Below are 17,917 nucleotides of genomic sequence, written 5' to 3' on the forward strand. Positions count from 1 at the left end.
TTGAGATGCTCAGGAAGTTTAATAATGGTGTGCTGACCATCTTAGGATGGTGCCTGTATTTTGTAGTTACTTGAGAGGCCTTTGCAGGTGTATTCATTATGCCCAGTACCAGGACCTTTAACTTCACAGAGGAAACTAGTCCTCAGGAAACAACTTGGAGACTGCATGTCTGTGCACCCTCCATGGTTTAAGAATGAGTTTATTAGCCAGGCTTGATAGCACACAGAAGGTAGAGGCAGGTGGATCTCTGAGTTAGAGACCCAAGTCTCGGGACAGGTGTGGATACTTAGAGAACCTTTGTCTCAAAGACGGAAATAAGGAGTTCAATTGGCCTAGGAGATAGGGACCTAGTAGTCCACGTCTGTAGTCTCAGACTTTGGGAGGTAGAGGCAGGAACAACATGAGTTCAAGATCAGCCTTTTCTACATAGAATTGCAGGCCAGCTTGCGCTGCCTGAGACTGCGGCTTCACAGCAGGGTGTGATGTAAGGGTTGTAAGTAAGCCTCTTGGATTACACTGAGAGAAGCAAAGTCTGGAGCCATTGAGATGACTCGGGATGCAGAACTGCTGCTGCCTGCTTAGTGTTGGGGCTCTTGGTTGGTCTGTATTTGCTCTTTGGCTGTCGGCCTTTTCCTTAGTTTTTGTACTTGAGCCTCATGAATGTACAGCCCTGGCCCAGTGGCTGATTGTTTGTTGGTTGGTTTGGTTTGGTTTTTCAAGAGAAGGATTCTCTGTATAACAGCTTTGGCTATCCTGGAACTAATTTTGTAGATTAGGCTAGCCATGAACTCACAGAGATTTCACCTGCCTCTGCCACTGCCTCCTGAGTGCTGCGATTAAAGGAGTGCACCACCTACCATTGCTTGCAAATGCTGGTTCTTAATACTATTGTGTTTCTTTGAAAATATCTATGAAATTAAAGTTAAATTTTCTCTGTAGGTAAAATTGATAACAATAAAACAAAGGATTTATACCGTGATCTGATATCCATCTTTGACAAACTTCTGTTGCCCACACATGCCTCCTGCCATGTACAGTTCTTCATGTTTTTCCTCTGCAGCTTCAAGTTGGTAAGTAAAATGGCATTGCTGTGCTGTTCGATTGATTGATTGATTGATTGGCTACCCTGGAACTCAAGAGATCTGTCTGCCTTTACCTCAGTACTGGGATTAGAGGCGTGTGCTACCAGTATTTTTAGTATTTTTAATACTAAAAATGTATTATTTTTTTAAAAGTCTGTGTACCTGTGCATGTCAGTGTGTGCCTATGTAAGTTGTGTGAGTGTGGGTGCCCACAGCGTTTAGAAGAGGACATCAGATCCCCTGGAGCTGAACTTTGATTTCCTGGAGCAATATGAACTCCTAATCCCCATCTCTCTAGCCTCTGTTTTATTTATTCCACAGTTTCCTCCTTAAAAACTTTTCAACTCAAGGCCTTCTTTTTTCTCTCTTTGAGAAAACAAATAGGCAACAACAAAACCCCCACAAATAATAATAACAACAGTAGAAGTAATAGCACATAAAAGAAACAAAAAGAAATGGTACATACACACACAAACAAGACTTATAAAAACAAAAATTAGAAACCTTAATATACAAGCAAAGACTAAGTAAGATTTTGTATTGTCAGTCTCCTCCTGGGCATGGGACCTGCTTGCCCTTAAGTATGGTTTGAAAGGCCTTAGGAGAAACCGATTTTCCTTTGCAAGGGGGAGTTGGAGATAGTTTTTCTTTCTGCCTGCTTCTCTACATAGTTCCTGAGACCTGAGGGGAGGGATTTGATGGAGACAACCCATTTAGAACCCAGTGGTCAACGGTCTCTCACTCACTGCATGTTGTCAAGATGTGGGTCTCTATATGCATTCCCATCTTACTGCAGGAAGTGAGACACCAGTCAACAAGTATAGCAGAATGTTATTAATCATTTTATGAGGTCAGGTGTGGTGGTGCACGCCTTTAATTCCAGAACTCAGGAGGCAGAGGCAGGCGGATTTCTGAGTTGGAGGCCAGCCTGGTCTACAGAGTGAGTTCCAGGACATCCAGGGCTACACAGAGAAACCCTGTCTCAAAAATCAAAATAAATAAATAAATAAATAAATAAATAAATAAATAAATAAATAAAATTATTTTATGGCTTCATCTTGTAGCCAAACAGTAGTATTTGGGTTTTTGTTAAGTCTTTGGTCTATCTACTCTCAGGTTCTTGGCTGCCTAAGCAGTCGGGCATAGATTCCATCTCCTGGGTGGGCCTTAAATTCAATCACAGAGTGTTGGTTACTTCAGCAGTTGTGCTGCTTTTGTTTGCCTCAGTGTATCATGCAGGCAGATCCCCCTTGTAGAACGAAGGGTTTAAAGCTGGGTTGCTATTCACAGTTCTCCTTTGATAGCATTCAGAGTCTTTCTAGTACCGTGCACACTAGTCAGTAGTAGAGGGTGAAGGTTCAAGGTACGCACCAACTCGAATGTTCTGTTCAGTGAGATTGCAAGTGTTATCTTTAGCTATCAGGCCCTATCAGTTTGTGGAGAGCAACTCATAGACTTGGCAATAGCTTGAATTTTTAGGGAATTTCTTTAGCCAATAACTCAACAACCCAAACAATGGGTTACAACACAGATGTAACCTATTCCTGGCCCTGGATTTTTCAGGTTGTGTTGAAAGATGTATAGTTGTGGGTTTGTCTACCCTAACATTTAGTGCCTCCAGTTAGACTTCTTTCAAATATGTGTATAGTTTTAGAAGCTTCTGTTGTAGGTTTTTGTGTGACCCTTCAAATGGCCACAGTGTTAGCTGTCCCTCCCTTACCGGCTCTTCCCTTCCTCTCTCCAGCTAACCCTCCCATTCCTGTCTCCTCCCTGACTTGCTCTAACTATACATTCTGCTTTCCCTACCTTGGGAAATTCTCCCATCCTCCTAGTTTGTTCCTTTATACCTAACCTCTGTGGTTACGTTGAAGCCTATTGAAGGCTTAAATGCTTCAATATCCACATATGATTTTGTCTTTGGGTGTTGAGTTAGGACTCTTTGGATGATTTATTTTTTTCTGGCTCCACCCATTTACCTGCAAATTTAATAACTTCCTTCTTTCTTTCTTTCTTTCTTTCTTTCTTTCTTTCTTTCTTTCTTTCTTTCTTTCTTTCTTCTCTTTTTTTTCACAGCTGAATTGTATAATCCATTCTGTAAATGTACTGTATTTTCTTTCTCTACTCTTCTGTTGATGACATCTAAGCTGCTTCTAGTTCTTGCTTTTATGAATAGAGCAGCAGTGACCATGGATGATCAAGTGTCTCTGTGACAGGATGCAGAGTCCTTAGGTGGATCTGTTTCCAGCTTCCTGAGGAGCCACCACACTGATTTCCATACTGGCTGTAAAATTTGTACTCCCTCAGCAATAGATGAGTGTTTTCCTGCCCCCTGCATCCATGAGCTGTCCCTTCTCTTATTGATCTTGGCCATTCTGACTGGTGAGGAATGAAATCTTGTAGTAGTTTTGATTTGCATTGCCTTGATGACTAAGGATCCTTGAACATTTCTCTAAGTATTTCATCTTTAAGAACTCTGTTTAATTATGTGCCCCATGTTTAAGTTGGGTTGTTTTCTTGATTGGGTTTTGGTTTTTGAATTCTTTATGTGTTTTAGATATTAACCATTTTTCAGATGTGTAATTGGTGTAAGTTCTTTTGCCATTCTGTGGTCTTCCATTTTGTCCTTTGCTGCACAGAAGGTTTTTAATTCCATGAAGTCTCATTTATTGTTCTTAGTGCCTGTTCTATCAGTCTTCTCCTGTGCCAATGAGTTCAAGATTATTCTCCACTTTCTCTTCTATTGCATTCAGTATATCTGGCCTTATATTGAAGCCTTGATTCATTTGTGGTTGAGTTTTGTGCAGGGGGATTAATAGGGATTTATTTACATTCTTCCCCATTCAGCCATGCAGCCATCCAGTTTGACTTGGCCAGCATAATTGTAGAAGGTGCTCTTTTTCCCAGTGTATAGTTTTTCTTTTTGGTCAAAAATCAGCTGACCAGAGGTATGTGGCCTTCAATTTGATTCCATTGATAAACATTTCTATTTGTTTGCCAATACCATGCAGTTTTTATTACTAGCTCTGTAGAACCCTTTGAGATTGGGGATAGTGATACCTGCAGTTCTTATTATTCAGGATTGTTTTAGCGCTCTCTCTCTCTGTCTCTCTCTCTCTCTCTGTCTCTGTGTGTGTGTGTGTGTGTGTTTCCATATGAAGCTGGAAGTTGCCCTTTTAAGTTCTGTGGAGAATTGTGTTGGATCTCTAGGATTGCTGTTGTCACTATATTTGTTCTACTGATCCATGAGCATGGGAGAGCTTTCCATCTTGTAGTATTTTCTTCAGCAGTGTCTTAAAAGTTTTTATTATGTGAGTTTTTCATGTGCTTGGTTAGATTTACCCCAAGGATTTCTTTTTTTTTTTTTTTTTTTTAATTTTAATTAAAGGCATGTGCTGCCGCCACCCAGCTTCTTTTCTAACTTTGTTTCTTTGTTTCTTTCTTTTTCTTTTTCTCTCTCTCTCTTTTTTTTTTTTTTTTGGTTTTTCGAGACAGGGTTTCTCTGTATAGTCCTGGCTGTCCTGGAACTCACTTTGTATCCCAGTCTGGCCTCAAACTCAGAAATTCGCCTGCCTCTGCCTCCCGAGTGCTGGGACTAAAGGGGTGCGCCACCACGCCCGGCTTTTTTTTTTTTTTTTAAAGATTTATTTATTATGTATGTGAGTACACTGTTGCTGTCTTCAGAGACACCAGAAGAGGGCATCAGATCCCATTACAGATGGTTGTGAGCCACCATGTGGTTGCTGGGAATTGAACTCAGGACCTCTGAAGAGCAGTCACTGCTCTTAACAGCCGAGCCATCTCTCTGGCCCCCTTTCTAACTTTCATGTCTTGAGCTGTTGTCATTATTTCATTCTACTATCTATGTATTCAGGACTTCATTAAGGAATTTATTTATATCAATCTGTTCCTTAAGGTCTTTGGACATATGCATAATTGCCGTTTTAAAGTCCTTGTGTGTGCTTCTGTTGTGCTGCGTCTCTCAGGGCCTGCTCTATGTAGCAGGCTGCTGGGTCCTGGTGGAGGCGTATTTATTGCTTTGGGTGTTAAGGGTTGTGCTTTTGAACTGCTGTCCAGGCATTGAAGTTTGGGTTCTTGGTGTTGATACCTGGTCTTGTCTTTGAGTTCTGTTCCTTAGTTTCTGTTGCTCTCTCTGGATCTTAGGGAAGCGGTGGGTTGTCTGATAGTGAGTACCTCTGGAGGTGTGTGTGTGGTACACAGGAAGGAATAGAGACGGGCTAAGAAAGAAGGCCCAGGGGCCTCCAGGAAAGATGTACCGGTGGTCCTGCTTACACTAGAGATGTGGTCCACAGGGAGTTGGAGGTATGTCAGGAGTAGGTCACATTAGGTCACACAGTTGAAGAGAGACTGGGATGAAGTGTCTAGGGGGCCCTTGCATCTGGAGTAAGAGTTGGAGAGGAAGGTTCTCTGAGGGTGAGAATGGAGAGATCTTAATGGAGGGCAGCATGATTCATCTACCTGAGTCCCTGCCTGGAACTCTTGGGGGGCCTTTGGGATAGGAAGTGTTTCTAGGTATGGGACTGATAGGAAGGAATAAGGACGGGCTAGAAGGGGGTAGTATGCTGAGAAGGTTCACAGGGCGAAGGAAAGCTGTCTCCATGCCAAGGTCTGTCAGACTCACTGAGGAAGAGATGGAGGGAGAAGGGGTTCTGTTAAGGGCTGGGCATGTGGCTGGAGAGATAGTAGGAGAGGCCAAGCAGTCCCTGTCACCCTGCTGAGGCCTGGGGAGCAGGGACTGACACAAGGGATGGGTGGGGGGAGAGCTCAGTCTGCCGGGGTTGGCTTCAGTAAGAACCACGGCTGCCCCTTTGTGTTAGCAGTGTGTAACTACAGTGTTAGGTGCTAAGAGCTAGAAGATCTTCAGCATTAGAAAGATCAAGCGAGCGCTCTCTCTTGTTACAGGGATTTGCAGAAGCATTTTTGGAACATCTCTGGAAAAAGTTGCAGGATCCAAATAACCCCGCCATCATCAGGCAGGCTGCTGCAAATTATATTGGGAGCTTTTTGGCCAGAGCTAAATTTATTCCTCTTATGTAAGTAACCTAATTTTCTCAAAGCCTTTTGTTGTTGTTGTTGTTTAAAGATGTACTTATTTATTTTATGCGAGTACACTGTTGCTCTCTTCAGACACACCAGAAGAGGGCATCCGATTCCATGGTTGCTGGGAATTGAACTTAGGACCTCTGTAAGAGCAGTTAGTGCTATTAACCGCAGAGCCATCTCTTCAGCCCTCCTCTCCAAATGCTTTTTAATATCTTAGTCAGAGAAATTGACTTTATACTTTTGGTCTGTCTTTGTAAAGCAAGGGGGAAATCTGATCACTACAATGCAAGATGCCTTTCTTTTTTAAAGATGTATTTATTATATGTAAGTACACTGTAGCTGTCTTCAGACACACCAGAAGAGGGAGTCAGATCTTGTTACAGATGATTGTGGGTCACCATGTGGTTGCTGGGATTTGAACTCAGGACCTTCGGAAGAACAGTTGATGCTCTTAATCGCTGAGCCGTCTCTCCAGCCCGTCTGTCTTTATTTCTAAGAAGCAGCTTGAGGCAGGGAGGGCTCCATTTTGGAAGAAGTACATGAGGCTTTTAGAAAGCATGCGTTCATGTGTTGTTCCTGAGCCTGTCTGTCTTCATGGATAGCATGGTGTTGTAGATTGTTTTGATTCTTTTTGTAGGTTTGTCATTTTTCACTTGCTTTCCAAGTCCCTTGTGTCTGTTTGTCCTGAGGAAAACCCTTTTTAAGGTAATTAGATGTGGGATGGAGGCCAGTTTCTTCAGGAGGCTCCAGAAGCTGTCTTTCAGAGAGATGCTGTTAACCCATCCCCAGTCAACTGAAAGTCTGTGACCAGAAGAAGCTGAGATCCTTAGCCACAAACCCAGTGGGTTAGGAGCTGACCCAGGAAACCCCAGCTGAGTTGGAAAAACTGAGCTGCATCCTGGGTTTTTTTGTTTTGTTTTGTTTTGTTTTGTTTTGTTTTGTTTCATTGTGTTTTTCTGAAACAAAGTCTTGCTCTGCAAATCAGGCCCTAAGGCCTCTTGCTCTACAAAAGTTAGCACTGCTTCACCTTAAAATTGGAAGGCATCCTTTAACCCCAGCACTTGGGAGGCCGAGGCAGGTGGATCTCTGAGGTCAAGGACAGCCAGGGCGACACAGAAAAACCCTGTCCAAAAACAAATGGAAAACCACAACAAAAAATCTGAAGGCAACTTCCTGCCACCTTCCTTTTCCTTCTGCTTTGCTCTGCTAGTGGGTAAGGGTTTTGGTGAGTTTTTTGTTTGCCTATATTTTTTGTTTATTATTATTATTACTTTATTGATTTATTTCTTTTTTGTGATGGGGATGGACCCTAAGACCTCATGCATGTTAAGCAGTTGCCTGCCAGTGAGCTACACCCCAGCCCATAGGTAGTATTTGAGCCTTCTCTAATGGATAGTGAAAGACAGGTGTGTGTTTCTGTCTCTAGCTTTCTGATAAAAGCAATAACCCTGACTGTTTTCTCTTTCTAGCACTGTGAAGACATGCCTGGATCTCTTGGTTAACTGGCTGCACATGTACCTTACTAACCAGGATTCGGGAACAAAGGCTTTTTGTGACGTTGCACTCCATGGACCATTTTATTCAGCCTGCCAAGCTGTGTTCTACACTGTTGTTTTTAGACACAAGCAGCTTTTGAGTGGAAACTTGAAGCAAGGTCAGTTGTGAGGGTTCAGGCTGGGTTTTCTTATTGTACTTATACCTTTAGGGCACTGCTACTGGTCTTGAGTTTGTGACTTCCATCGACCTGTGCAGGTGTTGTCTTCGAGACCTGGGATCTGAGGACCTGAGAGAATGGGTGGGGTCTAGTCTAATGCAGACAGCCTCCCTTCCGTTTCAGTGTGCTTTATACAGGAGGGTAACACAGAGAGCAGCGAACCAAGGATGGTTGCCTGAGTTCAGAAACACATGATCAGAAAAACATGCAAATAAATGCTAACAGACAGAGCAGCCCTGCTTGGCGTGTACCATAGCTTATATCTGGGAAACAAAAGCAAAGCAGGAGGTCATATTCAGATCATGGTCCACTGACCAGATTGGGTTCTACAGCTATGTTCCCACATCCAACAAGAATAAACCTGTCTTATAAATTGAATGTAAATGTTTGTCACAAGAGGTTCAGAGTTATCTCCTAGAGCAATCCAGGGGACAACGCACCTGAGATGAAAGGCCCTCTGCTTTTTTTCCTGGAGCCTTTCTCACAGTTCCCCAAGGCGTTATCCTCTATGGGTCACTCTGTTGACAGCGGTCATGCTTATTTTTAAATGTGTGAGGGAGTTGAGGGCCGGTGTCACCGCGGAGCATCTGACGTCATGAACCTAGAACGGAGTTCTGGGTTCACTTCAAGGGTGAACAGTGTTTATTCCTTCCGCTGCTGTTTATGCACTGTTTAGCTGCTGCACTTGGAGCTTGAGCGAGCAGTGCCTTCGACTCCACTTACTTGAGTTCATCCTGCTGCACTGCATCATGGCCTTGTTTTGCCCCAGGACAACATCCCCCTAGGCCAGTGGATCTTCTTAATGCTGCTGCCCTTTAATACAGTTCATGTTGTGGTGACCCAGCCACAAAAATATTTTCATTATTTACATCATAACCGTAATTTTGCTACTGTAATGAATCGTAAAGTAAATATCTGTGTTTTCCAACAATCTTAGATGGCTCCTGTGAAAGGGTCAATTGGCCCTTCAACAGGGTCATGACGCAAGGCTGAGAACCCTTGTCCTAGGGCATGGGCCAACATGCACGTGGCCTCTTGTGTGTGTATGTGTGTGTGTGTGTAAGAGAGAGAGACACACACACTATGTCTATTTGTGTCTGTGTGTATTTGTGTGTGCTGCCTTGCCTAAGCTTCCCAAGGTCTGAGATTATAGTTGTGTGCCATACCTGGCTTTGTTTATGTGATTTTGGAATACATACATATATACATACATGTGTGTGTATGTATACATACATATATAATATAATTTATTAATATATTAGGTTTATTAGCTTTATTTTTATGTGTATGGATATTTTGCTTGCATGTATGTCTGTGCATCATATGTGTGCCTGGTGCCCATGGAGGTCATAAGAGGGCATCAAACCCCTGAGATTGGAGCCACAGACAGTACTGAGCTTGGAACTCAGTCTTTTGCTCATAACTACTGGGCCAACTCTCCATTCCTATGTAATCTTAAATTGGTAATTTAATAACCAACTAAATTGGTAATTTAATAACCAACTAAATTGGTAATTTAATAACCAACTAAATTGGTAATCTAATTACCAACTTAATTGGTAATTAAGAAAACAGACGTGAATTGGTCTGCTTGGATCAAAATAGTAACTAGATCTACATTTTATTTAAAAAAATATTTTTTGAGGTAGTTTCACTATGGAGCCCAGGTTGGCTTCCATTCATCCCGTCTACCTCAGCCTGGGCTAGGGCTCCCTTGTAGGAAGGAATTCACTAGGGTGACTGAGGGAGAGGGAGGAAGTACAGTCAGTAACTGGCATCCTTAGAGTGTTGCAGGGCTGCGCTGCTAAGAAGCACACGTGACCTGGACTGTCCTTGGTGCCCGTTAGGAGGCGAGCTCCTGTGGTCTCTCTCCTGTGTGCCCTCAGCCCTCTCTGAGCCCGCAGATACTGATTGCAGGTTGCTGTGTAATCTGTTACCCAAGAGGAACTGGCTTCTCTTTTCAGAAGGTTGTACTGTATGGCAGCAGGCCTTGAGCTTTACTCGTGCGTTGCTGCCAGTAACTTGTTTATAATGTCTTTATTCTGGGACGTGGTGTGCTAGAGCTCAAGCCCACCCTAAGCATCCGCCCTGCCACAGAGCCCTTAAATTGGGTTTTTGCATATGTAATAATTTGTGCTTTTAAAGGTATCTTAACCCCTCTTTTTTTTTTAATCAAAGGTCTACAGTATCTTCAGAGTCTAAATTTTGAGCGCATTGTGTTGAGCCAGCTGAACCCACTGAAGATCTGCCTGCCGCAAGTGGTTAATTTCTTTGCTGCTATCACAAAGTGAGTTGTTTCCTTTATGGACATCTAAAAGTCAAGGGGGTGGAGCTTGGTGCTGGATGCCGTTCTTTCGCTTTGGCACTGAGTAAATTCCAGTACATTCTCAGGAGCAGTGCATATGAAGAAACCAGCAATGCTGTTATTGCAAGAGTACCATAGCCAGCCACGTATTGTATTCTTTAGTGACACTGGAGTTCTGCTTGTACCCAGCGCAGCCTCGGCACTCGAAATCTTAATGGACAAACTAATACTAAACAGGCAAACTCGTGTGCTGCCAGGTCTAACTAAGCCGCAGATCCTTATTCTAGGGAGACAGGTATTAGTGACAGAGCAAACTGGGGAGACCGTGATAGGTCAGGGTTGGGATAAGTGAGTGAGTATGGCTCTCAGGAAGCACGTTGACGATGGTAAAGATTCTGAATGCAGCAATGAATTCAGAGTCCAGCAGTAACAAATCTGAGGTGTTCTGGAAAGTTCATGGCACTTCCTCCCCCAGCTAAGTTCTGTACACAGAGCTGTGGACTGGGCACGGCTTCAGACTTCTGACCACAGCATGGCGTGAGTCAGGGATTTTACTGTATGCACAGATTTGCTCTCTTAGAGAAATACAGTGGCGTGATTATGGAAAACAAAGGCTTCTTTCCTGCCATCATTCTTCAGAGTGTAAATGTGGACTCAGTGCATCTTTGGGCTGGGTTGTGCTACCGTTTTTGGTTTTCACTGATGCTGACTTGAATTTCATGAGAAATCTTTAAGTGAACTTTTGCTTAAGAGCAGCAGTGCCGGGCTGGTGATATGGCTCAATGGGTAAGAGCGCCCGACTGCTCTTCCAAAGGTCCGGAGTTCAAATCCCAGCAACCACATGGTGGCTCAAAACCATCCGTAACAAGATCTGATGCCCTCTTCTGGTGTGTCTGAAGACAGCTACAGTGTACTTACATATAATAAATAAATAAATCTTTAAAAAAAAAAAAAGAGCAGCAGTGCCAGCCAGTGAGCCCTGCCTCAGGCTGAGGTTAAAAGTGTGCACTACCTGGCTTTTTGTTGGTGTGTGTGTGTGTGTGTGTGTGTGTGTGTGTTTTGAGATGAAGTCTCACTATGTAGGTCTGGCTGTCCTGTAACTCATCACGTAGACCAGACTAGCTTCAAACTCACAGAGGTTTTCCTGCCTCTACCGGAATCAAAGGTGTTTGCTACCATGCCTGCTGTGCCTGGCATTTTTTCCCCAAACGTATACAAGTGCTTTGCCTGCGTGTGTACCCGTGCAGCACCTTTGTGCCTGAGCACCCTGAGTGGTCTTGTTCTGGTTGCCCTCGTATCCAGCAGCATCTGCATTTCAGCTGTGATCTCTGCATCATGGTCCACAGGCCTGAGCTTAACATGGTGATGCTCCGTCTGCTTTGTTGTGTCCCACAGTAAATACCAGCTGGTGTTCTGCTACACCATCATGGAGAGGAACAGTCGCCAGATGCTCCCCGTTATCCGCAGCACCGCTGGTGGAGACTCCGTGCAGACCTGCACCAACCCACTGGACACTTTCTTCCCCTTTGACCCTTGTGTGCTTAAGAGGTAGGTCCTCTCTCCTTCCTCTTCCCAGGCTGGGATTGAGAGTGGCTTTGCCCTCCGTGGGCTCACTGTTAATTTGGCAGTGGTGAATGCATGGCTGCCAAAGGCCCCAGACTGCCACGCCCAGGGGGTACCGAGGTCTTTTTTGGCGTTTGTTTGTTTGTTTGTTTTTAAACTGGTTGGTTTAAATGGATTAGTCTAGAGGTGAGCGAATCCAGGTTTGCAGGACAGGATCCTGACAGCTTTTGGCCTCCTAGGGTTCTGCCAACATGATCTTTCCTTCCAAGGCTGAGTCCCATTGCGGTGCTTGTGATTTATCTAGATGGATTGTTTTGGGAAACCACCTAGTCGTCTTAGTGTTTGTATGTTTTTGCTAACTGCAGTTTCTTTCTTTTTATAAGGTTTTTGTTTGTTTATTTCGTGAGTGTTTTGCCCGCATGTATACATGTGCACCACAGCAAGTGCTCTTAATGAGCGAGCGATCTCTTCAGCCTCAGGCAGTTTATCAGCAGCTTTTCATGTTGCCTGGTCCCTAAGTCTTGACTGGCTGATGTCATTGTAGTTGGTCTTCTAGACTTAGCATTTAACAGATTCCTGTAGGAGTTCCAGAATATCAGTCTGTTTGTACATGTAATTATTTGTTGGTCACTGAGTGGGTCAGAAACAGTTTCTCTTGAAATCCGAGAGACAGAAGATAAAAATCACTCACCTGCATGACTGGGGGTCTTAGTGATGAGGCCCCAGCACTCACCACACTTCCCTGACGACTGTAGTCTTTACTTCCTGCTTTGGGATGTGGGTCTGAGAAGAGAACCAAGGTGTTGGACTTTTTGGCTACATACTGACTTTGAAATGCCATCCTTGGCAGGTCAAAGAAGTTCATTGATCCTATTTATCAGATTTGGGAAGATGGGAGTGCTGAAGAGCTTCAGGAGTTTAAGAAATCTACTAAAAAGGTAAGACTGGGATGGAGGCATTGGTGAGAGTCTCCTGTAGTCATGGGCCACAGTGGGCATACAGGTCACAGTGCGCGCGATAACTGCTGCTGGCATCAAAGCCCAGGCTATGGTTCCAGTAGTAGAGAGGATTTGTGGAGTTCTGTCTCATTTCTTTCTGCCTGGCAGTTTCATGCAGCCCTGGGCCCTCCCTCTCCTCTCATTCAGTGCTGTTCACCGTCATACTAGGTTGCTCTCTTCTTTGTTTTATGTGTTTGTATGTATGTGTGTGAGATCAGTCGCATACATGTGTATGGCAACCTTAGGAAGTAGTCAGTGTATTTTCTCAGACCGGCAGGATCTTTCATTGAGTCTGGCTGCCCAACAAGCCCAGGGATCCACCTGTCTCTGCCTCCTTAAGGCCAGGCTCCAAGGGTATGTGTACTTGAGTTTTTATTTTTATTAATTAGTTTGCTTGTTTATTTAATTTTGTGGGACAAGGTTTGTCTTTGTAGCCCTGACTATTGAACTGTAGACCAACCAGGCTGGCTTTAGAGACCCACCTGCCTCTGCCTCCCAAGTGCTGAATGTGCAACACCGCCTGGCTTTATTTTCTTTTAAATAATCAGGTACTTTCTATAATGACTTTGGGAGGTACAATCTGGTTGGAAATGAGCTTCTTGCTTGCAGCTCCGTGTGGCTTAGTGGCTGAGTGCTTGAGTAGCATGCGTGCGGCCTGAGCTCCTCTGTAGCAGCTGAAGCCGGGTGTGCTGCCTCCTATCTGTCATCCTAGGCACTTGGGAGGATCAAGAGTTTTGAGGCTAGTCTGCTACATAGTGAGACCCTGTCTTGGGGTATGCAAGAGGGGGATTGAGAAGGAGAATAGCTGAAAATAAATGTGGCCGGTGTCTGTAACCCCAGCATGTGGGAGACAGGTGCCAGAGGATTGCTGAGGCTACAGAATGAGACCTTGTCTAAAACCAAACCCTGTGAAAGACCCCTGGGAAGGGCTGTTCAGTCTCTAGTGGTCAGAACCCACAGGTTGAGATCTGAGTTCTTTTTTTTAAAATTTTTTTAGTTTTTCAAGACAGGATTTCTCTGTGTAGCCCTGGCTGTCCTGGAACTCACTTTGTAGACCAGGCTGGCCTCCACCTCCTGAGTGCTGGGATTAAAGGCGTGTGCCACCACGGCTGAGATCTGAGTTCTTGTTGGGTAGGACTTTGCTTGCTCCACAAACAGAAAGTGATCCTAGCAGAGTTTCACTACCCAGCCATCTGCTCGTTAGCCACCAAGTACAGATCCCTCAAATGTTCACTGTAGAGTCTGCTCTTGTTTTGGGATCCTCAGGCACACACAGACTTATATCTAGGGGGTTTGGTTCATTCCTTTCACATATTGGTCCAAGCTCAGGTTGCCAGGCTTGGTGGCAAGCACGCTCTCTCCATCCCATGAAAACTTTCCAGACCAACACTATGATATTCTCACTTTGTTCTCTCCACAGGAGGTAGTGGAGGATGAAGATGATGACTTTTTGAAAGGCGAGGTGCCCCAGAGTGACACAGTGACTGGCCTTACTCCGAGCTCCTTTGATACCCACTTCCAAAGTCCTTCCAGTAGTGTGGGCTCCCCTCCTGTGCTGTATATACCAGGCCAGTCTCCACTCCTCACAAGGATCTATGATTGAGCTGCGCAATTCTTCCCAGGGCCCTGTGACCCTGTGTTCCACCCCGACCCCACACTGGACTAGTCTATGCCTCATGTGTCCAGCTTCCATGTTGGACTTCGACCAGCATCTGAAGGGAACCAGGTTGTGTGTGCTTGCAGTTTGCTCCCTGTTGACATAGGGAAAAACTGAGTGTCATAGGCAGTATTTCACAGTGGACATTTCACAGTATTTCACAGTCTTGCCTGTGGCCTGCTGGCTGCATGCTGTATCAGCCACAACCTGGCAAGTGGCCTTCTGACAGGTTTCTTTTTATTAGAACCACAGTTTTGACTTTGTTTTGGTAAGCTGTCCTCCAGGATCAGCACTGCCTGTGAATACTTTGAACTGTCTCCTGCTTACAGGGGTGTAATGGTTTCCTTTGACTAGAAGTCTATTTGTGTTGTGGGGTGCGTGGGGAGAGCCAAGCAGGCAAAGCTGAACATTTGGGCTTCACTGAGGGACACCAAGGGCTGCAGAGGAGTCAGGCGGGAAGAGAGGAGTCGGAGAAGCACACAAGGTCCTTGTGCAGGAGTCCCCAGAGACCTAGCTGCAGCTCAGGCCGACTGAAGCAGGCCTGGGGGTCTGTCGAGCATTCCACAGCCTGCACAACACGGACTCAGCCAGGAGAGCTGTTTTTTTTTTTTTTTTTTTTGGTTTCTTGAGACAGGGTTTCTCTGTTTAGCTCTGGCTGTAGACCAGCTGGCCTCAAACTCAGAAATCCGCCTGTCTCTGCCTCCCGAGCACTGGGATTAAAGGTGTGCACCACCACTGTCTGGCTCAGGAAAGCTGTTTTTACACTGAACAGCCAGCCTTGCTCTGTAGCAGGTGTGCTCGAGGACTGTGGACGTTGACTTCCCTTGGATCCTTACATGTAAACTTGCGTGTTTGTGAAAATGGCCCTTTAAGTATATTTAATTTTTTGCCACATATTTATTTAAAGGCGAGCAATATTTTCTTGGTCACAATATTTTTTAGTGGAATTCCTCTCAAGGTTTTTATACTCCTGTGTAATAAGACTGATGCAGAGCCCTGAATTTCATTCTGTCTATGAATACCTTTTTGAACAAAGAAAATTTTATTGATTTAAAAAGCTTTTATATGAGACAGACAAGTCCCTGAGTTCCAGGCCAGCCTTGGTGGCAAGTCACTAGGAAACTTCAAGGTCTGTCTCATCTTTATTTTACTGTGTGCCCCTGGCTGTCCTGGAAATCACTATATTGCTCAGGCTGGCTTCGGACTCAGAGATCTATCTGCTTGCCTCCAACATTTGAGAGCAGAGAGTTTGCACCACCACTTCCCGGTTCAAGGTTCTTTTAACTGCTAACTGAAAATGGAATGAAATTGCATCCATAGATACTGATGGGATGCCAGGCTTGGAAAGTAGCTAGAATGTAGAAGGTATGTTGACAAATAAGCCTCTTAGGTTACAAAGGAGTTTGGGGGGAAAAAAATATCCATTGTGAAAATGAAAGTACAGCCTAGCTCACCTGGGGCCTCCCTGCTCACACCAATGCAGGTTTCAATAAAGACTCAGCCATGCTTCCGTGACTACTGTGTTGAATTTTAGCCGCCTGCTCCTAAAGGGAGTGGGATGGTTAGAAACAGGCATTGGTTAAGATGTTTCTCATGCTTTGAACAAGCCTATACACTTCAGAGAAATTGCGTGCTATCTGGGCATGGTGATACACTTTCTGTAATTTCAGCATTTGGAGGTTGAAGTAGGAACATTTTTAAGTTAGAACCAGACATAGTAAGATGATTTTAACAGCTAAACATTTTGGGAAGAAATTAGTGAAGTCTCCTTGGAAAACAGAGAATTTTCTTTTTCGTATTGAGGATGAAAACCAGGGTCTTACACATACATGCACCCAGACCAGTTGTCTTAGGGTTTTTCTGCTGTGAACAGACACCCTGACCAAGGGGACTCTTATAAAGGACAACATTTAATTGGGACTGGCTTACAGGTTCAGAAGTTTAGTCCATTATCATCAAGGTGGGAAGCATGGCAGCCTCCAAGCAGACATGGTGCAGGCAGAGCTAAGAGTTCTACATCTTCATCTGAAGGCTGCTAGCTTAATACTTGTTCCAGACAACTAGGACTAGGGCATTAAATCCCATACCCACAGTGACACACCTACTTCAACAAGGCCACACCTCCTCACAGTGCCACTCCCTGGCCCAAGCATATACAAACCATCACACACGTCTGAGCTATCTTGTGAGAAGAGTTGGCTAGTGCTGTGTGTTTTGCAGCCTGTGTGCTTGGTGGTCTGGGGAGTGGAGGGCTTGGCATCTTCCTTGAGGCTCGTTGCAGCTTGGGTCTTGACTCCATTGTCTGTTCGCCTTCATGTCTGGCTTTAGTAGTGTAGACAGGCTAGGCTGTTAGCTGCACTCAGCTCTTCACTATCTACTAAGTGTCTACATAATGCTCATTCTTTGTGTGTGTGTTCTCTCTCTGACACAAGGTTTCTCTGTACTGCTGGCTGTCCTGTAGCCCAGGCTGGCCTCAAACTCAGATCTAACTGCTTCTGCCTCCTAATCGCTGGGATTAAAGGCATGTGCTCCCACATACATAATACTTTTTTTAAAAATTTATTTATTATTAAATTTAAGTACACTGTAGCTGTCTTCAGACACACCAGAAAACGGTGTCAGATCTCATTATGGATGGTTGTGAGCCACCATGTGGTTGCTGGGATTTGAACTCAGGATGTTCGGAATGGAAGAGCAGTCAGTGATCTCAACTGCTGAGCCATCTCTCCAGCCCACATACTACTTTTTAAACAACATTTCTTCTCGCTGCGGAGGGCTGGTCCTTGGCTTCTGCTATGAAGGTGTGCTCACCGACCTACATTCCTTGCTTCCCCACACCCATAATTACATGGTATACAGTTTAGTACTTTCTACCTGTAAGCACTTAGCTATTTCACTGCTCAGGGAATCTTCACATTTCTGTCTTCTGGTTCTTATAAACTACAATTCAAAGCCATACCCAGGGACTGGAGGTGGCTGTGTGGACCATAGCCCTTGCTCCACCAGCAGAGAGATCAAGTTCTGTTGACAGCATCCACATCAGGTAGCTCACAGTCTGCTTCCTCTGGGCACCTGCACTCACACAACACATAAATACTAGTAGAAATTAAAAAAAAAAGCCATAATTTTAGTACTTTAGACTCTTAAGATGGGACTGCCATGAGTTCAAGGTTAGCCTAGGCGATACTGTGAGTTGTAGGCCAGCAAGAGTTAGTTGCAGAGTGAGCAACGGTGGTGTGATTGATTATTCCAGGAGACCGGCAACTCATTTTAGAGAGTTCAGCTGAGCCTCTTCCGAAAGAAGTAGCACAGCTGGGCTTGTTGACCTTTCGCTTCCTGCCACAAGGGTGGGAAGGCAGCGAGACCTGAGGATGCAGATGCACCTTGCCACCCGTTGTATGACAGTGCCTTAATTGTGTGGTGCGGCAGAGTAGTTGGGCCTGCGATGACTAGGGGAGGGGCCCTCATTCCTGCAGATGCAGCTGGTTAGGTGGAGGACACCCACATCACTGTAGGTAATATTTCACCTAATACTTC

At 44.7% G+C, this 17,917-nt stretch overlaps 1 protein-coding gene across 1 annotated transcript in view; it reads left to right on the plus strand.

The window, feature by feature from the left end:
• Positions 1 to 15,895, plus strand: part of Rrn3 (RRN3 RNA polymerase I transcription factor homolog (yeast)) — a 34,143-nt gene extending 18,248 nt beyond the window's left edge. Inside the window, exons 12-18 of the mRNA NM_001039521.1 lie at positions 940 to 1,070; positions 6,003 to 6,133; positions 7,613 to 7,797; positions 10,036 to 10,144; positions 11,558 to 11,710; positions 12,576 to 12,663; positions 14,144 to 15,895. Of these exons, the coding sequence (NP_001034610.1) occupies positions 940 to 1,070; positions 6,003 to 6,133; positions 7,613 to 7,797; positions 10,036 to 10,144; positions 11,558 to 11,710; positions 12,576 to 12,663; positions 14,144 to 14,326 (980 nt within the window). The 3' untranslated portion in view covers positions 14,327 to 15,895. The remainder of the gene's footprint in view (positions 1 to 939; positions 1,071 to 6,002; positions 6,134 to 7,612; positions 7,798 to 10,035; positions 10,145 to 11,557; positions 11,711 to 12,575; positions 12,664 to 14,143) is intronic.
• Positions 15,896 to 17,917: the final 2,022 nt, after the last annotated feature.

The sequence above is a fragment of the Mus musculus genome, chromosome 16 (assembly GCF_000001635.26).
Source record: "Mus musculus strain C57BL/6J chromosome 16, GRCm38.p6 C57BL/6J".
NCBI lineage: Eukaryota > Metazoa > Chordata > Mammalia > Rodentia > Muridae > Mus > Mus musculus.